The sequence below is a fragment of the Oncorhynchus gorbuscha genome, linkage group LG21, assembly GCF_021184085.1.
Source record: "Oncorhynchus gorbuscha isolate QuinsamMale2020 ecotype Even-year linkage group LG21, OgorEven_v1.0, whole genome shotgun sequence".
NCBI lineage: Eukaryota > Metazoa > Chordata > Actinopteri > Salmoniformes > Salmonidae > Oncorhynchus > Oncorhynchus gorbuscha.
The window spans coordinates 23,549,617-23,576,577 of NC_060193.1; the positions used below are offsets into that span (position 1 = coordinate 23,549,617).

The 26,961-nt window shown below is 41.4% G+C and overlaps 1 protein-coding gene across 37 annotated transcripts in view; it reads left to right on the top strand.

Annotated features, from left to right (window-relative positions):
- Window positions 1–26,961, top strand: part of LOC124008624 (receptor-type tyrosine-protein phosphatase delta-like) — a 651,437-nt gene that overhangs the window by 544,057 nt on the left and 80,419 nt on the right. For 21 of the 37 annotated variants that reach the window (XM_046320037.1, XM_046320036.1, XM_046320049.1 and 18 more), the window contains 5 exons: window positions 19,433–19,621; window positions 20,837–20,845; window positions 21,615–21,632; window positions 23,640–23,750; window positions 25,303–25,314. In XM_046320037.1, the coding sequence (XP_046175993.1) occupies window positions 19,433–19,621; window positions 20,837–20,845; window positions 21,615–21,632; window positions 23,640–23,750; window positions 25,303–25,314 (339 nt within the window). The remainder of the gene's footprint in view (window positions 1–19,432; window positions 19,622–20,836; window positions 20,846–21,614; window positions 21,633–23,639; window positions 23,751–25,302; window positions 25,315–26,961) is intronic. The other 16 variants (XM_046320048.1, XM_046320050.1, XM_046320062.1 and 13 more) reach the window with 6 other exon arrangements.

The window sequence follows — 26,961 nt, forward strand, 5'->3', positions numbered from 1 at the left end:
TGTCTTCTATAAATCTATCCAGATAGATAGCTTTTGCAATATGTGCGTTTTTCAAACAACCACAAGCCTCTGAATGACTGTAAAAACTGTGGCGACTCTGCACATTATAATATAAATCTGCTGGACAAGAGAAGAGTCTTGTATTGGCACTCCCCTCAATTCTAAATCCCAGTCTCGTTCATCACCAAAAATGGAACAGATAATGACAAGTTATTTATGATTGTAATTAAAAAGATTGAATCAACTGTCTTCGAAGAAATTGATATTTCGGTGGAGGATAATTCTCAAAATGTCTCTGCTTAATCCATCGAGGGGGAGAATCGGTATTTGTACAGTACTGAGCATGATTTAAGACGAAAAATAGCGCTGACGTGGTGTTTAGCAAAAAATGACCCACGTCTGGCTGCTAACAAGATGGATGTGAAGCTTTACGGTCCAATAGCGGGTGCGGAAACATCTGCTGAAGCCACAAAGGGACTGGGATTGCACTGTGAAAATGATAGATAACATGGTGGCCAGGATGGCACAGTATGTTCTTATTATTAAAGTAAACACAACCCCCTATAAATTAATCATTATCAATTCGGAGAGATAGGGACAGTTGTTTTCTGCTTGGTGCTCCCAGACATCATGCAGTGTCCTATGTAACAACCTCAGGTTGCAAAATTGGGGGTACAATTAGTTGCTTTAATGATCGAAAATGCTAATGTCTTGTCACATCTCCTGACAACAATCATTTTACCTGTTAATGGCCCCAATAGGTTGGAGAATACAAAAAAAAGCCAACCAACTAATCTCCTACATGGACACGTCAGACAAGGCCTTTCACAAGCAAATTCCAAGGCCTAAACATTCCAATACCCAGTATACGCTGTACACAACAGTATACGCTGAGTGTAAAAAAGCATTAGGAACACCTGCTCTTTTCATGACATAGACTGGCCAGGTGAATCCAGCTGAAAGCTATGATCCCTTATCGATGTAACTTGTTTAATTCATTTCAATCAGTGTAGATGAAGAGGAGGAGACATATTAACAAATGATGTTTAAGCCTGGAGACAACTGAGTCATAGATTGTGTATGTGTGCCATTCAGAGGGTGAATGGACAAGACAAAATTATTAAGTGCCTTTGAAAGGGGTATGGTAGTAGGTGCCAGGTGCACCAATTTGAGTGTGTCAAGAACTGCAATGCTGCTAGGTTTTTCACACTGGAGTCAACATGGGCCAGCATCCCTGTGAAACGCTTTCGACACCTTATAGAGTCCACGGTGTTCTTAATGTTTGGTATACTTAGTGTATTATGCAATTTTGGTGAGAGATACCTATCTATGAACATACTGTAGGTTTCATTACACTGATGACACTACCATACAAGTCAAAGGGCGTGTCAGGAAATTAATAATAGCTCAATCATTTCAATTATCTCCATTAGTAGCATTATAACATGTCACAAAGCTGGAGAGGCTTATCTTTTGCGTATAAGTAGCCACCTGCACACACCAGTCACAATCACCGAATTGACAAGGGGCTCTTTGGTGGAATTTGTCGTCGTCGTCGTCATTACCTTTGAACATTCCGTGGGCTGTGGGGACTTAAAGGTCGTCAAGTGGGAGTGTATCAGTCTGACTCAAGGGGTGCTAATGCAGGTGCTTGACTTTGATCTTGGCCATACTCAAGTCATTTTCTACTAGATTAATCGGGCACTTCAGGGTCACTCCTAATGCATCTAACGATGCTCTCGAGAAACCTCTTCAAGCCTGCCTACAAGGGTATTGCTAATTAAAGCCAAACAGCTTTAGACTGGCAAAAAAACAAGGTATGGGACAGCCTAACTTTAGTTGAATTATTTCAAATGTGTTATACAAAAGTATTTAAGTTATTTTCGAGGCCACATGACATTCTTTGCTCATTCCGGTGATTTTTGTGGCTGTATAGAATACATTGAGAACAAGTCTCTCAAACCAAATGTTTACCACAAGTTTCAAACTCACCTTTCAAGGTTCAAGTGTCCTATGACAAGACCTTGAGCCTAGAAATAGCCATTTGTGTAATGCATGCCTCAAAACCACCCACGTCCCGTGGAGACACCCAACTTCTGCCGCAGTAAATTCTGTCTGCTTAATTGAAAAGCATGATGTAACCCGGTTCCATTAAGGCCTGTTGGGACACAAGTTGTCCGTTCTTGTTAGTCCGAGAATGAGTAATCTCCACTTTCTGCAGCAAGCTCTTAGCCCCAGTCTTTTCAATGATTTATTTAGCGTTTTCCTCTGGCCATTTATGGAGCACTGCCATTCTCAGGTGGACATGAACTTGTATAAAGTCTGTTTTCTCAGACATGGATGAGCACTGAGACATGACCTGTAAAATATCACAGTGTTGTTATACTAAAAAGGTGAAGTTCAGGGAGAAAATTGGGAAGAGTTCTTACATTTAAGAGCATGGCTTGCCTTACATAAACAAAAGCAACCTGATTTTTAACTAAACTTGTTGCACATGGTCTTTTAAAAATGTATCTGTCCACCTAAAAAACAAAGTGATGAATACTGCAGGAAAATAATGTGCTTCATGCACAGTTCACACCAGGTCATTAGGAACACCTGTTTGACCAAACTGACCCGTTTGTTTCTGAATGTAAGGCACATGAAGGTTAATGAACCAATATGATATCTTACAGGCCGACCTTCTGTCTTGTTTTCCTGACCAGCAGGGAGGCTAACCTTGTCACCGACACTGCCCTGGCCTCCTGCTGGGACGGGCTTCTGGCCTGGGTCTGTGTCAATGCTCCCTATCCAGATATACAGTACCAGTCAAAAGTTTGGACACACCTTCTCATTCAAGGGTTTTTCTTTATTTTAACTATTTTCTACATTGTAGAATAATAGCGAAGACAACAAAACTATGAAATAACACATGTAGCAAAATATGTTTTAGATTTTACATTCTTAAAAGTAGCCACGCTTTGCCTTAATGACAGCTTTGCACACTTGTTATTCTCTCTTGGCATTCTCTCAACCAGATTCACCTGGAATGCTTTTCCAACATTCATGAAGGAGTTCCCACATATGCTGAGCACTTGTTGGCTGCTTTTGAATCACTCTGTGTTCCAACTCATCCAAAACCATCTCAATTGGGTTGAGGTCGGGTGATTGTGGAGGCCAGGTGCAGCACTCCATCACTCTCCTTCCTGGTCAAATAGCCCTTACACAGCCTGGAGGTGTATTTGGTGTCATTGTCCTGTTTAAAATCAAATGATAGTCCCACTGAACTTTGGACTCATCAGACCAACGGACAGATTTCAACCGGTCTAATATTCCATTGCTCATGTTTCTTGGCCCAAACAAGTCTCTTCTTATTATTGGTGTCCTTTAATAGTGGTTTCTTTACAGCAATTTGACAATGAAGACCTCATTCACAGTCTCCTCTGAACATCTGATGTTGAGATGTGTCTGTTACTTGAACTCTGTGAAGCAGTTATTTGGGCTGCAATTTCTGATGCTGGTATCACTAACTAACTTATCCTCTGCAGCAGAGGTAACTCTGGGCCTTCCTTTCCTGTAGTGGTCCTCATGAGAACCAGTTTCATCAGGGTGCTTGATGGTTTTTGTGACAGCACTTGAAGAAACTTTCAAAGTTCTTGAAGTTTTTCAGATTGACTGACCTTCATGTCCTAAAGTAATGATGGACTGTTGTTTCTATTTGCTTATTTGAGCTGTTCTTGCCATAACATGGACTTGGTATTTTACCAAATAGGGCTATCTTCTGTATACCACCCCTACCTTGTCACAACACAACTGATTGGCTCAAACGCATTAAGGAAAGGGATTGCACAAATGAACTTTTAACAAGCTGTTAATTGAAATGCATTCCAGGTGACTACCTCATGAAGCTGGTTGAGAGAATGCCAAGAGTGTGCAAAGTTGTCATCAAGGCAAAGGGTGGCTACTTTGAAGAAACTCAAATATAAAATGTAATTTAAATATATATATATATATATATATATATATATATATATATATATATATATATATATATATTGCACTTTTTTTTACTATGTGATTCCATATTTGCAATGTCTTCACAATTATTTTACAATGTAGAAAATAGGAAAAATGAAGAATATTCTTCATACATAGACCTTGATGAAAAGGTAGTGTGTCAACTAGGCAAATGAGAAAGCCAAAGCAAGACTACACGGAGGTCCATGAATGAGTAGGTGTGTCCGAACCTTTGACTGGTACTGTATGTTGTGGAACAAAATGTACTAGTTAATGATTAGTGGATGTGATTGTATTCCTTATCTCAAGACTGGGGAGGGGTAAGGTAATTGTCTGATCTCTACTTTACCTTGTTGGAGTTTCATGGGAATACAATGAAAGATCAACTGTTATTGTTTATCTCAATGCTACATTTATTCAGAATTTTTTACAGGAGACCTGGAATACCCAAACTTCATTAAGCATACTGTACATAGACTGAGTGTACAAAACATTAAGCACACCTGCTCTTTCCATGACATAGACTGACCAGGGGAATTCAGGTGAAAGCTATAATCCCATATTGATGTCACTTGTTAAATCCACTTCAATCAGTGTAGATAAAGGGGAGGAGACAGGTTTAAAGAAGGATTTTTAAGCATTGAGACAATTGAGACATGGATTGTGTATATCTGGCATTCAAAGGGTGAATGGGTAAGACAAAAGATGTAAGTGTCTTTGAACGGGGTATGGTATTAGGTGCCAGGCGCATCGGTTTTGTCAAGATCTGCAAAGCTGCTGGGTTTTTCACATTCAACCGTTTTAGGAATGGTCCACCACCGAAAGGACATCCAGCCAACTTCATACAACTGTGAGAAGCATTGGAGTCAAAATGGGACACGATCCCTGTGGAACGCTTTCGACACCTTGTAGAGTCCATTCCCCAATGAATTCAGGCTGTTCTGAGGGCAACTCAATATTAGGTGTCCTTAATGTTTTGTACACTCTATACACCTAAATACAGCTCAAATACAGTTCTTCAAAGTATAATGTACAATACATAGCCCAAATGATTTTGAGCAGGTTAGACATACAATAATAGAGGAGAATGAGGAGAATTAAATGAATGAAAGTCCTCATGGCATTAGGCATGAAATCCTCTAAAGGGCTTCATCACAGACCGGAAAGCATCTTTATGAAAGAAACACCAGTACTACTCTATTTATGTATTCCTAGCCACATCTTCTTTATTTACAAATGTTTATTGTGCTCAAAAGGAGAGATTGGAGGTTGATGGACTGTTAAAACCAGAGCTCCCTAGCGTACGCCTCCCGGATGATGAAGAAAAAAATAAAGTCTCGCATCTCTGATTTGTGTTTGGCAAATAGCTCTGAGCTTTTGTGAAGTAGCTTTTCTTTTTCTTTGCTCCTCCTCTGAATATTACTAATCATAACAGAAAAAGTGCTGATGGCAGATAAGATGACGAATAAGACTTTTTTACCCCACGCTAAACAAATGAGGTTCCGTTTTCCAAGGAAAATTGATTCATCCCTCAGGGTAACTGACAGCAAATGGAATATGCTGAGTGAAAACCTAAACAGACATCGGGAGCGAGGGAAGGAGGGGGGGGGAGAGAGATGTGGAGACACCCAGACAGAAAGAAAGAAAGAAGTGGATATAAAAGGATGAAAAGACAAACTCATGTAAGGATAGGAGGCTGGAGTCACAGGAGGACATTCTGACAAGAGAGAGGTAGACAAACAAAAAGCGTCTACCTATTATTCTCTATAAACCTCTCTCTTTTCACCTGCTCCCTCAGGTGATCTCCACCACTCAAAGGTAGTACATCTGTCTGAGCTGAAGTGCAGTTTGCAAAGCTTGGTGAGCATTTGAGTCAAAACAGAGCTTTGGGCCTGCCTGGCCAGGCCTGTGGAGAGAAGGCCCGGCCCCAGTGTCCGTCCTTCTCCATCTCTCCTTTTCATCTTTCTCTTTATCCGTCCAATTCAGCCCAGCTGACCCCCGGGGCATCCGACACACACTCACTCCCGACCTCTCTACCTACCCCCCTCTCTCTCTCGCTCTGCTCTCTGTGCTTAAGTGTAAATAGAGGGATATCATGGCCAACTTATCATGTTTATGAATGTCACAGCTCTGAGAATACGCACAGGCCCCTTGCCAGCAGTGCAGTGGCATTACATACAGGTAGGTAACTGCCAAAATAATGGAAACACTTGAGTAAATGGGAGATACAAAGTATATTGATAGCAGGTGCTTCCACACAGGTGTGGTTCCTGAGTTAATTAATCAATTAACATCCCATCCCATGATTAGGGTCATGTATAAAAATGCTGAGCAGGCCATTATTTGGCTACCATGGATATGACCCCTTAGGATGACAATGCTCAGAGTTGTCATTGTCATCCACAGGTGGTCACTGAATGGTTTGATGAGCATGAAAATGATGTAAACCATATGCCATGGCCGTCTCAGTCACCAGATCACAACCTAATTGAACACTTCATTCTGGAGTGGTGCCTGAGATAGCATTTTACACCACCATCAAAAAAACACAAAATTATGGAATTTCGTGTGGAAGATTGGTGTCACATTCCTCCGATATAGTTCCAGACACTTGTAGAATCTATGCCACGGTGCATTTAAGCTGTTCTGGCTCATCATGGCCCAATGCCCTGCACCCAAGGGGTGGCAGTGTAGGCTAGTGGTTAGAGTGTTGGACTAGCAACTGAAAGGTTGCAAGTTCAAGTCCCTGAGCTGACAAGCCACAAATCTGTCATTCTGCCCACTGTTCCTAGGCTGTCATTGAAAATAAGAATTTGTTCTTAACTAACTTGCCTAGTTAAATAAAGGTCATATAAAAAAGACACTGTAAATTGGTGTTTCCTTTATTTTGGCAGTTACCTGTTCATCTCTGTTGCACTCAGGTCAGCTGATGTAATCTACTAGCTACTGGCCATGACAGATTGGTGACTGGGCTACAGGGACTGCAGGGATGGAGGAACAGTGTGTGGAAGAGGCCGTTTCTTCTAAAAGAGCAGTCATTTGTCCTGGTATTGACAAGAGCTAGCGTTCTGCGTACATTTATGCAGGGGAAAAAGTTTTAAAAAGATACAATTAAAATGCATTTTTATTAGTCACATACAACAGGTGTTTACCTTGAAATGCTTACGGACGAGCCCTTTCACAACAATGCAGAGTTAAAAAGTAAGAAAATATTAGCGGGGGGGTAAATAGTAACACTATAGAACAACAATAACGAGGCTATGTACAAGGAGTCCCGGTACGAGGTAGTTGAGGTAATTGAGGAACAATGTGCATAATGTAAATAGGGGTAAAAGTGACTAGGCAATCAGGATAGATCATAAACAGAGTAGCAGCAGCGTATGTGAAGAGTGTGAAAGGGTTTCTATGTGTGAGTGTGTATGTGTGTGTGGCGTCAATATGCATGTTTAGTGTGTGAATGTGTTTGTATATGTCTGTTGGAGTGTCAGTGTTGTATGTATGAGAGTGGGGGTAGAGTCCAGTGAGTGTTATAGAGCCAGTGCAAGAATGTCAGTGCAAAAAACAAAAGGGGTCAAAGCAAATAGTTCAACAGTCTTATGGCTTTGGGGTAGAAGCTGTTCAGGAGCCTTTTGGTCCCAGACTTGGCGCTCCAGTACTGCTTGCCATGCGGTAGCAGAGAGAACAGTCTATGACTTGGATGGCTGACACCGCCTTGTATAGAGTTTCTGGATGGCAGGGAGCTCGGCCCATGTGATGTACTGGGCCGTACGCACTACCCTCTGTAGCTCCTTGCGGTCGGATGCCGAGTAGTTGCCATACCAAGCATTGATGCAGCCAGTCAAGATGCTCTCAATGGTGTAGCTGTTGAACTTTTTGAGGATCTGAGGGCCCATACCATTGATGTGCGCCATGACCAGCCTTTCAAAGTGTTTTATGACTACAGATGTGAGTGCTACAGTGCGATAGTCATTCAGTTACCTTGGCGTACTTGGCACTGGGGCTATTGTGGTCTGCTTGAAACATGTAGATATTACAGACTGGGTCAGGAAGAGGTTGAAAATATCAGTGAAGACGCTGGTCAGCACATGCTCTTAGTACGCATCCTGGTAATCCATCTGGCCCTGCGGCCTTGTGAATGTTAACCTGTTTAAAAGGTCTTATTCACATCAGCTACGGAGAGCGTTATCACACTGTCATCCAGAACGGCTGGTGCTCTCATGCATGGTTCAGTGTTGCTTGCCTCGACTCGAGCATAGAAGGTATTTAGGTCTGATAGGTTTGTGCCACCAGACAGCTCACGGCTGGGTGGTGGCACAATTATTAATCCATAATCATTTGCAGTAAAGGATTGTTATTGTTGTTAGCTAATCGGTTTTAAACCTCCTTTCTATACATAGACTCCTGGACCTTTAAATGCAAGTTTTTCAGGGTCATCCTGACTGAAGAATGACTGGGAGTGTTCTTCTGTGAGTGAGGTTTTGGAAAATAGAAAAAAAAGCAGCCAATGATTAATTGATTGACTCTGCAACAGAGTCCCCATAATCTTACGCATTAGCCGAGTGTGTTTTTATAGCAAATAAGAACCATTCAATGAATTATGGAATCTCAAAGGGGATTTATAAGAAAACAATCAGTGGAGAGAGCGAGTGGGGAGAGGATGCTATTTTTCACTGAGACAGAATGGCTTAGGTTAGAGAGATTTCTCCTCCCCCACCCTCTAACCTCTCTCTCTCTTCCCTACTCTCTCCGTGTCACGGCTGACTATGTGTGTAGGTAGGAATCAGGTGCAGAGAGCAGAGACTTCCAGCGGAAAAATCCACTTTATTCCGGCACCGAAAATGGTAATGCCCAAAACACAGGGCGCAAACGCTGACCAACCCAAACACAGGGTAAACACGGTCCGGGGCACAACAACACCTATGACACAAACGTGATCACAAAAATAATCCTGCACAACAAAGGGAAATCAAGAAACACACATCGGAAACAGGTGCAACTCATAAGACAAAACTAACAGAAAAGGCATCAGTGGCGGCTAGTAGGCCGGTGAGGACGACCGCCGAGCACCGCCCAAACGGGGGAGCCAACTTCGGCAAGTTCGTGACACTCCGTCTCTCCCTCTCTCTCTCTCACCTTCCCTTCCTCTCTCTCTGCCTCACTTTCCACCTTTTCCCTCCCTCCCTCCCTCCCTCCCTCCCTCCCTCCCTCCCTCCCTCCCTCCCTCTCACACTCTCTCCCTCCCTCCCACACTCTCTCCCTACCTTCCTCTCCATGCTAAAGAAATTCCCATGCACATTTGTAATGGGATACCTAGCCTCTTGTCAAAGCTGATACATTATGTTAATGAGCAGACCGGACACAATTTCACAACTCATCCTGTTCAAACCCACAGGCGATGGAAGGTGAAAACACAGCAGAAGTAGAAAATGCACTCAGTCCCAGCGATTTTCACAAATGTAACTTTGTGGTCTGTAAATTAGCTGCATAATTTTTAAGAGGAACATTTGTTGTGCAGGGTACAGTTGATGCCAATCTCTGTTTGGGAGGCATGGTAGAAATACCACAGTCCCTTACTACTGCACTTGGAAATAGGCAAAAGAATCGATTTCTATCCTACTGTACAATTGTTTAATTGCCTTTACTGTCTGCTTGTAGGACCTTGAATACACTCACCAGTTACAACTATGTCACATGTAACTCAGTTACATACTGCATAGATAGTATCAGTGCTTCCCAAACATTACTGTATAGGGTCCCAATGTCTGCTAATTTGTCGAGATGCTGTCTATTACTCAACGCATGGTGCGATTACACGACTATCAACACCAGCTGTACTTGGCTCACTGTTCCAAATACCTGATACTGTTTACCCAGGGTCACCCAATCCCAGATGTTTACACAGCCGAGGTAACTGGGCCAGGGGCTTTCACTGCAAAGTTGAACTATTCATTTGCTCTCCAAATCCCCAGGGGATTACGGAGCACCGACAATTCCCGCATGCATTTGTGAATGTCAATTGTCGGGAAGATTTTATTTAACCCCCCCTTTCTTTTTTGCTTCAAAGCCACTAGTGTAGTATTTTCACCGATCAGATGTTATCAAATGTGGATGACTTCCCACGATGTAACATCAATGACTTCCCATGATGTAACATCAATGACTAAAATGAGTTTCGAACCCCTCCCCTCCCACCCAAAAAAAGACTGGAGCCCAAAAAACCCTGCTGTGTTTTAAGGCAGTTTGTGTTCTCTGAGCTTTGTACTGGTCTACCAAGTACAAGCCTGAATTATATATTTGGGAAATCCCCCATGCATGCTGTGCCTCGTTTACTAAGTGCTGGTTATGAGGATTGCGTCTGCCATGATTGTATTAGTACTTTGACGGTTATATAATGCCTTTTGATGTAAGGAAGCTTACGGGGGGATGTTGCTCGTCATGAAGTCGAGTGATGTGGCTTGAAGCATATCATCTGATGCTGTATAGGATGGATTTAAATTCCTAAATGTAATGCCCTAATCAGACGAATATGATGCTGCAATACACCAATATAATTCATTCAGTCACATGATCTGACATATCTCGATGTAAACATCAAATACTATTTTGGGAACTGTTATTGTACTGTATGTGGTGTGTGCTGTCTTGAATTATATTTAGTGCTCCATCCCAACCTTGAGAACCTTGTAGTTCTCAGTGGCAGTTTTGGCGTGTGTTTCTCTGCATGGTTTGCTACACCAGCCCCTCCGTGAGATACTTGACTCCATTGATGGTCAAAGATCATCACTTTCCCTTGCATCTGACGTACTCCAAGTATTCTGTGTCGAGGTGACATTGAGACGTTTATAATCTGACAAGGAATCCAACAGAATCCCACAATCGAGGCGGATCCAGTTCCAGTGTGATGGACATAACATGTTATTACAATTTTCTCAGTCGCTGAGTCTTAAACAAGCCCTTTGTGGACAGCAGTGTGTATTAAAGGGATCTGTTGTGTTTGAGTAGCTTGCGCTGATGTGCTATCAGTAAAGAGAAGTCGATTGACAATGTCAGTATCGCAAAACTCCTAGTGGCCAATAGCCATTCACGCCAAAGAACTCAAGCCTAATCTCTCTCTCTTACACACACGAACACACACACACACAACCATTATCCTAGTCCATAACGAGACCACACCATCAGCACACCTTTTATCGGTTGTGATGCGTCAAACATTGTACAATTCCTGCTTCACATGAACTATTATCTGTTTAACACAAATAAACATAGAAAATGTGACCATACATTTTGGATGTGTCACAAAAGCATAATTAAGATGATAGCTTTCCTGTTTCAGACAGTGACAGAGACAGAAGGCCTGTGAAACCAAGATGTCAGCATCAGGAAATTGTTATGACTGTTTTATATTGTGTCAATTCTAGACACTTTATTCATTCTCTGCTTCCTCCACATGTTCTGCACTGAAACATGAATAATACATCAATTTTGAAATCAATTTATTTCATTATAAGATATAAATTGTATTAAGGCAGATTTCCTTTGGCCAAAATAACCCGGGAAGGGTATGTTTATAAGGGAAATCTAATTTCCAAGACCTCTCTTAGCTTGTCGTCCTATTTCCTGTTTCAAAGAAGCTCATTTAAATCACAGTCAAACATGGACAAACTATTTTCAAGCAATACAAAGCCATTTTTGCTAACCCTTGATCCTTTTCCTAACCTTAACCTCAGTCTCCTAACCTGCTAGGTTAATTCTCCTAACCTGCTATTTAAAAATCACTTCGGTATCGAAGTGGAGTAAGAAGAGTGTTTCCTCAGTCAAACATCTGTGCATGGACGATAATTCAGTAATATGTGAGTGACATCACAATGCCCTTTCAGGGTCCAAAAATTCATACAGGGACAAATGTCACCTCTGTAAAGGGATATGGACAAAATGATGGATGGATATGTGGAGAAACACAGCTCTAATCTGTCTATCAAAAGGCTCTCTTTGAGGTGGAACTGTCACATTTTGGAATATCCCAACCCAGCTGTACGTTGCTGATAAAGCAAAGGTGGGTAGATTTAGAGGCCTGTCATCGTTGATGTGCTCGACTGTAAAATATCACATTTTTACCGCTTTGAGAACTGCGCCTTGTAAGTAGAGTGTGGGGGAAGACAACAACGGGACTGTGAAAGATGTAGGGGAAAACAGAGATTGAGAGATAGAGAAAAGGAGAGCAAATGGCGTCATACGATTAACACAAAGAGGCATTAGTGTCTGCCTTTGTTCATGAAGAACTCTTACATTTGGTCGAGTAATTTTGCTTGAGAGGAAACAAAAGCATAATTAACAGTTCCGCCTCAAATGCCAAAAACAACATAATTGAATACATCAGTTGAACTGGTGCAGAGAGAGGAACATTTTGTTGAAGAGGATTCAGGTTTGCCATTTAGTTGATGTACTAACACGTTGGTATTGAACTTTATGGAAATGTAAACAGTTTGTCAAATTAGGGTGAATGATGCCATCATTGTACAATAAGCTGTTCTATTCAATTCCACACAACATTACTTATTTTTCTTCAAAAGTTTGTCTCAACCATTAAGCACCTTCAAGTAACATACTGTAGTCCATGGCCAAACAAAATCAACACTGTTTTTCCATCACAAAAGGATACCAAATCCTAGGCATGCTACACTGCTACGTAACCACCTGGGTCACATGCTGTATTGAAACAGAGGGGCTGGCACAGACTCTATAACGTTAGTGTTGCACAGTCCGTCGTCTTTGTCGAAAGGAATTTACCCACACGTCCCACACTGTTGGACATCTGCCAGCGTCCTGGGATTATGGTCAAGTCCTGAGTGCGTCATGGTTCCAGTCATCCTTAGATGGCCTTTTCTGGCAGATGTTTTCGGCCTGCAGATTTCACTCCTTCATCTATGTCCTGAGAGATGATTTATTACATGATGTATCCGGTGCTCCGGCATCATTTTTCATACGCTAAGACCATTTCCATTGAGTCCTCTCCCGAGGTCACTGCACTCTGTCTTTCATTCTCTCGTTCTCTCTCTCTCTGATCTGTGTGCCTTGCATGCCTGCACTATAGGTCACTATTGTCCAAGTCCATAAAGCAACCAATACTTAATTAGAACCCATTTACAATAAATGCCCAATCAGCAAGCCAGGCCAACTCAATTGTCATTGGAGGAGTGTTACAGAAGCAAAAGAGACAGTTGGTTAACACTACTAACCTGGGGAAATTCTTCATCTTCCAGGCTGTTGCTTCCATTATTTGGCGTTTTGATAGCAGATACATTTCTAATCAGTGTGCCTTAACTGCACATTACACGCTATACTGCAAGAAGAAATGGCTGTGGTTGACGCTGCTGTGGCATTTACGGAGGAAAGCAAATAGTTTACTGTCACATTTAAAAGGAAATGGAAAATGTTTTGTGGGCTTTTTGTGCTGGCTGAAAAACCTTTATCTCGCGAACACCGAGAAGAAGACTAAGAGCGCATCCTAAGCTGGGCTTGCTGTACAACAAAGCTAAAAGGAGTGAGAAATTTTAAACGGATGGGTGTCACACTTGAAGAGTTCCCCCGCTGACATTCCAGCATTCCGATAATCCGCCATTTTCAGGCAGGAGGGATTCCCAAACCACAATGCGTCTCAGCACGCTCTTTCTCCTGCGTGGGCTCACAGCAACTGACCTGTGACAGCCTCTTTAAGTAGATTGTATCCGCTCAAATACGTCCAACAAATATATCTTATTATGGCCTGCGGGGATTTTCCCAGAAGAATAACCTCAAGCCTGGGGTGAAAAGTTTCGTTCCGCCTGGGGGGGAAAAGACCTGACTGGATCCAATCCCCCGTGCGGCAGGCACGAAATTAAAGCCGGAATGTGACCGGAAAGGTTTATGTCTTTATGGATTCATTTTTTGGGGGGAGAGTACACCGCACCGCAGCAAAGGCTTATTTCCTTTCCTCACATCCCTTTGTACTTATTAGGTCATTTTGGAGTTGAATGCAATGTGATTTATGGAAACCTATGCCCCTACCATCGCTGTATTAGAAGTGTTGACTGACAGATTTACACAATATTCCACAACCCAATATTCTAGTCAGGATCATGTGAGGGTGACAAAGAATGTCACACAGGAAGTGCACTCTTCCTGACTTACTCTCCCCAGGTCAAGTCTTTGGAGTGTCAACAGGAAGCTGTCTGTCAAAGAAGTGGTGTATAATCGTTCTGTTAATCTTCTGTCAACGTTGAGCAAATATCAAGTGGCAGAACTAGACATTCAGCCCCTTGGTTCAGCTGCACTGTCACCTCGCTGTGCTAATGAATCGCTTCCCGTCGAGATAACCACATTAGGCCCTCAACGTTCTGTAAACAGGGTTCCTCCTCCTCTCTCCCTCTATACACCATTACGCAAACTGGGCTAAGTTGGTCGGGTAAACAGTAACTAATCACATCCCAAATGTTAGTCTGGTCTGTCGAGACTCAAATTAGCCAGATTTAATTAGCGGTCCTCCCAAGGAGAATATTACTTATGTTTGTCTGTTGTAATTACATGACTGTGCAAAGGGGGTGTCATGCCAGCGTGTTTTCTGAGAGTTCTTTGGGGTTAGGGGAGAGGGGTTTGGTGGTGGTAGTTGAGACATTTACAGGGCTGGTTAGTGTTACCAAATTAGTGTTTTTTTAATATACATGTATGGCTACCCTTGTCATTGAAGAGAAGCATGTTGTTAGGGAGACACTGCAGAGACATAAGAGTGAACGATAGACATCATTTGCTAATAGCTTGAGCTTATGTCCAATGACCTCATGTATTTTGTGAAAATATGCTCACTGAGGTACTATTTGAGCCAATGTCTTTTTTTCCTACCCTCGCATACTTGGCACCAGGTTCCTATAGTGCCTGATGGCCTGACTGGTTAATGTGTGCAAATTGTCATTGGGAGTCCTTTTATATCAAGCACCAGTGCTCAGCATTTCTTTCGAAGGTGACTTCAGCATTACTCCCCTCCATCTCATTTAGTGTGTAGATCCATTGTTGAATACAGTATGGTCTTGAGCAAAGTTATAAAACTTCCCTTGTCTGAAACTGTCCTTGAGCTTTCAGGTTTTTTTCTTCCAGTGACGTGAAAAAGAAACCGCACAGAGGCCCCTTTATGCTGCATTTCACGTTTTACTTCAATCCACAGAGAATGGTGATGTCATGCATGCTGTACTCAGACACACAGAGAACACACTCACAAACATTAGCACATACAAGTGTAAAGGACATCATGCTGCTTGCTTAGCGAGTACCACTTCCTCCCGATTCAGCCCATACCTGGCAAACTCGGGACCTCTGCCTTGCTAGCACACGTGACCACCCTCCTGAAGCGTCTTACCAGTCTGCGCCACGCAAAAAGCATGCTAATCGCTGGCGGAAATGGGGACACCTCTGAATAGTACGTTTTGCACATGCCCATGTGCTACACAAGTGTGCACACACAAACACAAATTAAAACTTATCCAATTTCCAATTCTATCACAGGAAACTCAGTGGTTCCCTGAGTGGTAATGAATTAGCCCGGGTTGATCATTTATGTAACCGCAAGTCGAAAACCCAACCCAAGCCCTGACTATTCTCGGAACTGCAAACATAGCACATGGTCAAATTGCTATCCGCTCTGCCCCCTTTGATTAATTCATTCATTGTTTATTATTTGTTTTGTCTGTAACTCCACAGTTTTTCAAAAAGGCATACAACAAACATCAGGTCTGCCACATAAATGAACTAGCGATTACTCTTGTTTAATTTCGTTCTCTCGGCCTCCTGAAGAAAATGCTGCCGCAGCTTCGGACGATTTGAGTTGTTAATCACACCAGAAGTGGAGGAAAGGTGTTTCAGTTCCTCCTTTATTTATTAGCGCAATGCTAGTTTATTCTGTGAGGTAAACGAATGTACTGGGAGTGGCAGAGGAAGGCGAAAAGGGACTGTGGGAAGATATTGTTATATCACCTAGGGTAGTTTTAGAGTTATGGTCGGGCAGTGTCTGCAGAAACCTCACAGCTGATGTCATGACAACTTAGCTGTTCTGGAGGAGCACGACTGCACAAAAGGACTGTAAATCATATTGTGAGGTCTGCAGGAATGTGTTCAAAAGGCCAGAAAACGTTTTGTTACCAGATCATTGGTTTCAGACCGACCAATACAGCAGTCTCAGCTGCCCATATGTTATTGGAGTTGAACCAAAGGGAAATGACAGGGATGCCAAGGCATCCTTGAACATTACTTCACTTCAAATTGTGCAACGTGTAGTGGATACTGTAACATCGTAGTCTACAAGACAGCATCATAAGCAACAAATTGAACAGGCAATACAGCGGTTTGTCTGACATGAAAGAAAAATGCTATGACAAACCTTAGATCTCTCACACTTAGTTGGTATGGTGTCAAACAATATAATTCTGACAAAGACCTTACAGTGGATATATTTAAACATGGAGCTGACTTTCCAAGGTTATTGCTTTTGCCAAGCATGAGAGCAAATTTGATTGCTCCAGAGAAAGGCTAAATTATGATCTCCTGAGCACTTTTTTGTCCCTTCATCGATACATTGTACTTTTCGACAGAGCTGTTTTTTAGGCTGCACGGGTTGTCACATCGCATTCTGATTTTCAACATGCGCCCATATTCCGAGGCATGTTCCTGGCTATTGTTTTCCAGCAGGTAGCTTTTGATTCGCTTTAGAAATCAACTGATTTTTCCTTTCGACCTTGCAACGGGCTGTGGGAGGCTCGGGAGTGGGAGCTACCTCGCACAATTAATTCCTCCTCCTCTCCCTCCTTTCAAATGAAACACCTCTGCAAACCCATTCTCTTTCATTAGGCTATTTCTTTAATGGCACTTTAACACAGAGGTTCTTTTTATGAAAGAGAAATGTACCGACCGTTTCTTTTTTTCCCGTCTTCTTTTTTTCTTTTTACTTTCCTGTTTCTTTTATGCGGTGTGGGCAACGGCTGTAACCAGTAGATGTATTGTCACATTTGATGTATTAATCCGCAAAGCTAAGCTTTTAAGGCTTTCTTCTTGCCCAGCATTCTTATCTGTATGCCCCGAAGTCACGAGAGGTGGCATTTTTATAAATAGTTTTTAAGTATTACATATTTGTGAGAGAAATGTTAATGTTAGGCTCCCTATTTTTCTCATAACTTATTCTCATAATTGTTGTTAACAACTAAAAGTAAGTCATTTGACTAATAACCAGACTCCTGATCATTTCGTTGTACAGATTCTAGACTACCAGTATTGCATTTGATGGGCCTGCATGAGTATCCAACATTCACATTTTATAGCCTTATCTGATACCAAATCCCTGCCTTTAGCTATGGATAATTACCATGCAATGAGAGAGCATGTCTTGTGGTGACTTCTTTTTATATAATAGCCTCCGTACTATATAGACTCCATACGATACAGACTCCATACTAAACAACAGTGGACGTTTTTGTATTTCTTCTTAGCACACGCTGTGGGTCTTTCTCATGTCCTTCTCCCTCTCTCTGTCACTAGTTGCCTCAGTTTATACTCTCCATTTGCTTGCAGCGTGATTGATTTGTAACTCAAGGTGTTAATAGAGTGCACGTAGCCCGTAGTGTCTCCCCAACAGGTAGCTCAATATGCCGCAATGGAGCTAAAATGAGTGGCGCACTAAGCTGTGGTATTTATCGACTAATGAGGAACACATTCAAGGTTGTGTGAGCGTGAGGGTCTTCGCGTAGGACGAGGACACACGACGCCAGCAAACTTTTAATAGGACCAACCCCCAGGGCATACCTCATTTCCTTAATGGCCAATGATCAAGAAGAAGATACGTAGGATACGTCATACGTACCACCTTGGATTGAGGATTTATGCTAAACTGTGTGTTTGTGACACGTATTGCTAATGACACTTGAAATAGTGTTGTCATAAGATTCCTTACCCCTTTCCTTAATTGCAATTACTCTGAATCACAAAGACTTGACAATTAGTTTCAGCCACCCCAAAGACACTCCCCAAGTTGATTTCTTTAGCAGTTGACAGTCAAACCTATGTGAATATCAATAGAATGTCATTCTATTTCTGTGCCTATGCCCTCATAAATAGCATCCAATCGTTAATGTAAACCTTGGTTCAGGTTGGGACACTAACTTGAAGAGGGGAAGTTAAGAAGCTCAAAACAAAGTTCCTCATTTGTAACGAAGTCCAATTCTTGAAAAGGATTTACCCACCAAGGTATCCTCTCCTGCCAGATACCCGAAAGCATCATTGGAAGGCAGCCACGGCTATCGTCGGCTGCACAGAGACAGCGGCTGCTCAAAGCTGTTTCCATCCTGAAGTGTGTCTCATGAAACTTTCATGAAGAGAGCGACTCGAAATAGGTGGCGTTTGAGAGAAGGGAGGGAAAGACGCTAATTAGGCATATCACAACAGGGAGAGCGAAGCTTTAAGGTGTGCTTCAGCCTCATTGGTATGCCAACCATGTTCCATATTAGCACTTTAGCAATAGCGGCTACCTGAACAAAGCTAAAGCAATAGCCATTTTGGATGGGATATGTTACACAGTGCTCTCTGTAAGTCTTCTCTCACTGTGAAAGGAAGTCAGCTTCCTGCTAAGAGCTTCAAGGGGCCAGACAAGCTGATATAGGCCTTTGATTGTCTTTGTTTGGTTAAAATGATTTTTTTTTTTGCACAGGAGCTGGAGCTGCGGTAGTTATCTTGTCTCGCATCTCAGAGAACAGGAAGGGGAGCAGCCCCCCTTTCTAATAGCAGCACTTTGTGGTGGATACAGGGAAGAGACAAGCTTACGCAATGTGGCAGAGACACATGCACACCCTCCTGTCACACCATCCAATATGCACTTGTAAACACGCTCGATACAGTACAACTACACAAAACACACCCATTGTCAAGTGTCAACTGTCTAAAAAAGCTGTTAAGTTTTGTGTCACATTTTGTGAATACAGAGCCTTGCTGAATATTGTGAGACTAGTGGTTATCTAAATGTTCAATCTCCATATTATTTTTATTTTCTGTCCATGTCAATATAATAGCCTGGTAAATAAAGGGAATGTTTCAGCAAAGTATATCTCAGTAGTATGATGTCACTGAATAACTGTTTAGAACTTGACAATAGTATGAACACAATGCACACATCTCTCTATATGCTCCTTTGCCTTGTTCTCTCTCTCTCTCTCGCTCTCTGTCTCTCTCTCTCTGACTCACACACATGTTGTTGTTGATTCTAATTCTCTACACTTACTCACACACACACACACACTCAGTCTACCTCTCTTTCTCTCTCCTATTGCTTGTAATTATTTCTGCCATCTTCCTTTGGCTCTCTCCTCTCTCACTCCTCTCACTTGCACTCAATGAGCTCACAGCTATGGGTTTCTCTTGGTTTTCACAGAGGACCAACTGCCCCCTGGTTTCCCCACCATTGACATGGGTCCCCAGTTGAAAGTGGTAGAGCGAACTCGTACGGCCACCATGCTCTGTGCCGCCAGCGGCAACCCTGACCCAGACATCTCCTGGTTCAAAGATTTCCTGCCCGTCAACACCACCAACAACAATGGACGTATCAAGCAGCTCAGATCAGGTAGGGTGTCACTTCCGCCACCAGAACTAAACCGGGAGTACTCTTTCATTTTTGTACCCTAATCCCTTCCGTTTCTGTTCTCTCATTTTCCTTCTCCTCTTCTTCTTTGGCTTTGATTTTGTAGGAAATGGCATTGTTTCTACTGCTTCTTCTTCCTTCTCTACTGTGTGTGTGTGTATCCTGGTGTGTGTCGTCTGTTCCTCCCATCCCTGTCTCTGGTGTTGTCATGGCTCCGTCGGTTGTCTCTGTGTGTTTTGCCGCTTCAGTCTGACTTCCACATTGCTCACTGCTGTGACTGTTCTTCTGACGAGTTAATTTTCTTTTGGTTAAGTTTAGTTGATTCCCTTTGACTGCCTTGATGCAGTGTTTGATGGATCCATTCTCTTTTGTTTTTATCTCTTGTTTTCTCTAAAACGATGAATATTCAACATTGGGCTTCATTCAGAACTTGCAAAGGAGCACCTGTGGTTTTTAGTAATTTTGTTGTTTTTCAAGGCTCCAAGAGAAAATTGCAGAACGGAGTGAATAGGAAGACATTTAGGCTATTTCCTTTTCTAATTCTTTGTCGTTTTTTGTTGTGATTTAAACTAACTGTTGTATTAAAAGAGAAAATAAGAACTTCAGTCGAGGCACCTATTCCTTCCGGAATGTTTTCCGGTCTTAAGTAGCCACAGTAGTGTGTGACGCTTGTGTCTAGCTTTCCCAGTCCCTTATTGACTCTCTCTGGATCTACTCCCTGCTTTCCACGTAGACTTCAGATTTTTATTCTCTTTGCCTGTGGCTTATTCCCAATACTTCCTCATCCCATTCCTCTGAATATTCCAAGTTTCCTTTTAATGCGGTAAAGCATTAGAAATTCAGAATCCATCGGATATATGCTAGCGCAACTTAACTTGTAGTTTGGCTAGCAATATTTACTATTAGCATTCCTATTTGAGATTTTGCACTACTTCTGGTACAATTAGTCTTCTATGTTTGACCACCTGCCTTTTCAGATTTCACAGCTGTCCTTTGTTAAAATGTATTGTTAACCCTCCTTTACCTTATTGTTAACGGAATTTGTTTAAATTAACCCTCTTTTTTAATGTGCGACTTTGATTTTCCTGTGACGTAGAGTTGATAAAGTTTTAACTAAAAAAAACTAATGTAACTTAACCTAAGGAATATAATAATATTTTTATGCTGTCTTTCTTCTCTCCGTATTTAAATCTACAGAATCCTTTGGTAAGTGCTTAGTTCTGAAGCACACTTCACTCCCAACTAATTTTTCTTCATGTTATAACTATTAATAAAATGCATGGCATGCATTTTACTAACAGTTAGTGTAGACACAAAGATAACGCTAGTGGCACACATACTTCCCCCCACAAAGCTTTCCCGTAAGCAATACAGGCACCTTTTCCAGAGCACACACATTTCACCCGGCTTTAACCCAGTAGATGCCATATCCCCCACCTTAGTAATAAAACCTACCTATCTACCCTCACTGTATGGTCAATCACTCACTCACCTACTCACAAACTCACTCACTCACTCCCTCACTCAATACTGTATAGCCTACTACCACTACAAAGATTTAAGCAGATGTTTAGCGATTACTAGGTCAAGCTAAAGGGTTCCAGGTCTCTTAAACGAGTCTCTTCCCTCTCATATTCAAACTCTTCCAAGCCTTCCCTTCAGTAGATGGTCTTCAGAATCCATGCCACTTCCAAAATGGCACTTCCCCTGTGGCACACCACTGTACAACGTTCTCTGATCTTCTCTGACCATTGATACCTTCCTAAGATGAATCCTGTCTTTTTTGCCAATAGAGTACAGAGTTCTCTCTCTTTCTAGCTCTCTCTCTCTTTCTCATTTCTCTTTCCTCTAGTCCGCTTTATTTACGTACTCTGTTAAGTCTAATTTGATTCTTCTTCCAAAGCCCCCAGCCTGTATCTTCTCCTACTAATGATTCTTCTTTCTAATCTTATTTGCATTCATATTATCCACCCAGGTGGTACACCAATAAGAGGTAAGAGTGCTGAACTGATGTTCACAGAATGAACAAAACAAATTCATTCTTGCTGTCGCCCCATCCATCCGCCCGTCCGCCTTCATTTTTGTCCTGTTTCCCGACTCCAAATCCCATTTCGTTCCCATTATCGACCTTCCTTCTTATTTGTCCTGTTCTGTTGACTCCATCCAATCTCCATTTTTTGTCTATGCTTTATTTCCTCCTTTGAATTTTGATTTGAAGAGCCTTTTTCAAAAAACTCAGTTGTGATATGCTTGCTCCGGCTCAAAGAAGCATATCCAATGACAACTTTTTTTTCAAACTCTAATTGTTCTTTCATTTTTTTGTTTTCTTTTTGGCCATAGCGCTCATGTGTCCCTCTTTTTGTCCAACTAAAACAACCAAACATTTTTCCCCCTTAGCTGCTCTTGTTCAGCACTAAAATTATGCACAGATGCTGTGGAATCACGCAGGCATGCTGAAGACAACATTTCCTTTACTCTGCTTTTTTCTCCCAAAGAATTCTTTCTATCTTTGCAAGCCTTTTTTTAATTTATTCTATTTGCTTTCCTCTCCTGTACCTTGTGTAAAAAAAGCCCAAACAACTACTTTTTTGATAAAGTTTCTACGGGTGCTTTTTTCCTCTTTCACCTATTTTTCTTACTTTTCTTGGGTTTGAAGGCTATTTTACTTTTTGACGTTTTTTTATTCTTCAGGGTTTGGGGGAAGGCAAACAGTTGAGTCTGGCGAGGACCTGGCAGGTCCATTTTTGCCGTTTGGGAATTGGAGAGTGATTGATGCATAAGCCATTTTTCCCCTGGTCATATGACACCACACTGCGGATCCCATTGGTGGATTTTTATGGGTGTCTTTTGTAGCTTTCACAAGCTAACGCAGTGGTTGGTTGCCTTCTTGTCGGATCAAGGCCACCATTTTGAATTTTGTCTTCTAATACAATTGCATTTTATTTTTCAGCTAAGGGTTGTCAAAAGGTTGTAAGTTGTGCCGACATACATTTCTTGCTCTTTGGACAAGATCTGCATGTCAAACATTTTGTGACAGAGGGTGATATATTGGTAATACGATATTATGATGAGTATTTTTTCACATATCTCAGCAGCATTTTTTTTCTCCATTTTTTTTGTAAGTGCTGCATTTTTCTAACCGACCTTGACTAGATGAAGTCCTAAATTTATTTGATTGATATTAGATCTGTGATTGAATATGCTAAAATTCATACCCAAATTAATTTTTGAATTGTCCTCCCTTGTTATGCTGCTTTTGTATACTGTAAACCTCTTTTGTTTGATCCATGCTTCCTTGAAGCAGTTTCACTCATCCCCATATTGACAGTCCGGTGAAATGTTGTACATTGCAGGGCTTGCCCCTATCCCTCAAAGTCGAGCTATACTATGAGATATTTTCACACTGGTATTAAAGTTGAGTGCCTTTTTAGACCCTGCAACATGTATGTAGGTTGGTTTTTATCCTCTGATGTCAACAATGAGGTAAATGTTAAATGTTAAATATTTTTCCATGGTTGTTAAATGTTTAGTTGTTCCCCTAAGATTTCTGTAGGCCTGAAAGTAAAGCTATCTGACTAAAACTATCCATGATTGATGTCTTTTTATAATTACAGAAAATATATAATAAAGATGTCACACATTTGATATATCAGGCTGGGGTAATGTTAGGGGAAAACTGTCAAGTTACAAGAACAATGACTATTTTCGAAACAAATAAGGTTGTGTTGGTCAATGGTGAAGTAAACTATCCTCTGTGCAAATGATCCCTACAGATACAAAAAAAATCCCTCTACGCTAGTTACAATGGTATCCGATTTTACGATGTACCCTCATCGATTCATAAAAAGAGCAAGTCTAGGAGTGATGGGGCTTCAATAACATGTTGGCCCCTGACCAGTCAAGCAAGTTTAAAAAATAAAATAAAAAGTTTGTTAACTATATAAAAAATGGCTGACACTAAACCAATAGTGTCCGGCACCTACCTTCTATTCCCACGCAGGCGCCCTCCAGATTGAGCAGAGCGAAGAGTCCGACCAGGGGAAGTACGAGTGCGTCGCCACCAACAACGATGGAACCCGTTATTCTGCCCCCGCCAATCTATATGTCAGAGGTAGGAAAGTGACAACAAAACAACAACGGTATTGTCCCCACATTCTGATAAGAAAAAAGAAATAGAAGAAAACATTCAAGTGGTATTTGGTATGGTGTGTTATTGTACAACTGGTGAGATGGGTGTTCAAAATGGGGTAATTTGGGGTATTGGAGTTAGTGATCCAGTCCAAATGTCCGTGTCCAGTGATGTACTTGTAAGTATGGCTCTTTTGTTCTATTTGACCTACCTGCACTGATTTGAACCTGTGTGTTCTGTTTTCTGTTTTTCTGTTATTTTTCCTATCTAACTCCAATGACTTGACTGCTTGGTGTGTTTTACCTACTAATTGCCTTTTACTCCCAAATGTACCTTGAGGGGAAACGGGTGGACAATCCCTCCACCAATCCCCTCTGTTCATAGTAGCAGATCCTCTCTGATCTTTCTGTTTCTTTTCTTTTTTCTCTTTTGAGCAACATTGGAAGGACACCTTCTCAATACGGTTTTAAAAGTGCTGAGATTATATGTAATAGTGATTGTATGTAGTTATCAGATAAATGTAGATTTTCTAAATAATGACTTTTAACTACATGTTGAAAATCAGCAATTTTTTTTGCAACAATTTAAATGTTTAAGTTAATGGCGATAGCATCAGCACATATATTTATTTGCTGATTTTCTTATAAGTGATACTTCCTTGAAAGGTAACACTATATTGTAGCCTTCATAGCACCTTCTTGAGCTAATACAAATCTTTGTTCCAATTATCATGAACTGTCTTGAGGTTCGGCTTTCGATGTGAAAGTCACATTACATAGTTTAAGTCCATTGTAATAATATTATTGTGTGTTTACTGATAAGATTAAGGCCATTGTTACATTTTTATATCAATCTTTGAACACCGTTGGATATTATTATTATTTTAAGTAAAATCGTTTTTCATGAATTTAATATGAATATTTTAATTGCCAGCTGTAGCTATTTTTCTTTAAAAACTATTGTCTCTAATTCTGTTCGAGTCTTGTGGTTTGCAGTATCATCACAGATCATTCATTTAAATCAAAGTCAATGACGATACTTAGAATACTGAATAATGATGAGTTAACAGATATTTTATTGGGTGGAACAAAGTGAAAGTGGATATTGACCAAATTGAACAGCGATCTCTTTCTGGATATCATATCAGGACTTTTTGCATCGCTCACATTTTCAACATGCAGAACATTTGTATGTAAAACCCAACCTACACATAGCACATATGTGTTCATCCTTAGCACTCGATACAAGCCAACCACATGACTGGGATAGGATTGTATTATGTGCTAAACATAGCAAATGATTTCAACCCTCAAAATGCTTAACATGTTGAAGTGGTGCTAGTTAAGACGTCTGCCTCTAAACCAGGGTATGAGGGCGATGCAGCGGACTCCCTGTCCTCATGTGACAGGACGTCCTTCACAGTAGCATTTTGAACGCCTTGAACATGGCCTTTTTACTCTCTCTGTGTTTCCCTTGTTTTCTTCTCCTTTCCTCATTTCATTGTGTTCTGCATCAAACCCCCTACATCCCTCAGAGCTGCGAGAAGGTTGGTGTTTTTTTCAAACTTTTATACCGCCTTACAAAACTGAAACTAAAGAAACTCATTTATTTGCAACCGTAAAAAAAAAAAAAATTCTCAAAATCTCAAGAATACAAATGAAGTGAATGTACAGTAGTTGCACCTGCGTGCCATTTTTCTCTCTCGTTTTGTTCTCTCCTTGGTTCATTATTATTTATAGCCTTGTATTATTATTGTTTCTGCTTAGTTGCTCAGTACATTTCTTTCCATGAGGAATTCCCTTGGTCTTGGCTACGATGCTTGACTGTCCAAAAAGTGGTGCATGTAATGGAGGGGATAGTGCAGCTTTAGTGTGGTGGGAGGGTGTGGGATAATATTTGCATCTTCGGGAGTATTTGCATGGTGACCTGTTTATGCTCAAGCTAGAGATCCCCCCCACCTCTGTTCTCAGCCTCACCCCTACCCTTTGCCCCCGCCCCTCGGTGTCTGTAGCTTGTTAGTGTTCCTGCTTGGTAACTCAGGTCAACGCCGTGACAACGGCAGGCGGCACAAAAAAGCACAGCGCCAACTTGAGCCGCAGCACCGGAGCAGGAAGGGTGTCCTCTATCACTACAGGCTCGTGGAATGAAGCGCTGCCACACTCTGCGGCCTGCCTAGGCACATGAAAATGAGCAAAGAATTCCCACTGAGCATCCATTTGACTAACTAAGACTGGATGAAAATGTTCCCTCTATTACTCTTCGTCATAGTGTCAGAGAAATATATATATTTCAATTCTCCTTTGTTATAGTCAGTGGCGAGGTCTAGCTCTCAGCTGTTAAGGTAGCATAGCCTTGTGAGATGAAAGCATAATGTGTTTGTGGCAATAGGCGCAAGACTTGACAAATGTAATGATATTCAAATGAGTATGATAATATTATGTCTTGGTGGATTGTGATCCAATTGGATATTAATTAAATATTAAGCGAGTTATAAGTTGTATTTAATAATGCAAGGAGTTCTCTGAAATTCCTTCTCTCTGGAGAGGAACAATCTACTTAGCAGAATGTGCTGTATGAAATGTGAATGCGGGTGAACACGTTCGGTAATGCTACATGTAGATTCAGGCTTGTAGCGTTAGCAAACAATGCTATTAGCCAACAATGCTATTAGCAAAAAATGCTATTTTAGCTAACGCTCAGTTTTACATCACATCATGTTAATGTATATTAATGGCCACATACAGCGAGAAAATCCAATGGCTCTTGCCATTACATTAGTCAAGGCTCATCTTTGTGCCCCATATTCGAGAGAGAAGCTTGTTTAATTTTAATTAAAAGTGATTGGGAAGATGGGAGTGTTTCACTCTTTATTAGTATCACCGAGGTTCACCGCCAAAGCACCAGAGTGATTCATCTTTCCAAGGCGCATGGAAGAGCAAACAACATTCCCCAAATACTCCCACCATTACGTCTCTGAGTATCCAAGGAGATTGGTCTATTGGGGCCTTTGTTCATTCTGAGTACTATAAGCAGTAACACTGACTTTGTTCCTTTAATATCATTCCTCCTTAGAAATGTATTAAAATCCAAACCCAGTTCCTGTATTCTTCTACCCCTTCTCCAGTCCCTGTCCCTTAAATCCTCTTACCCTATATGTTGTGTTTGAATCATGTGTGGTTAACTACCTAAGTCA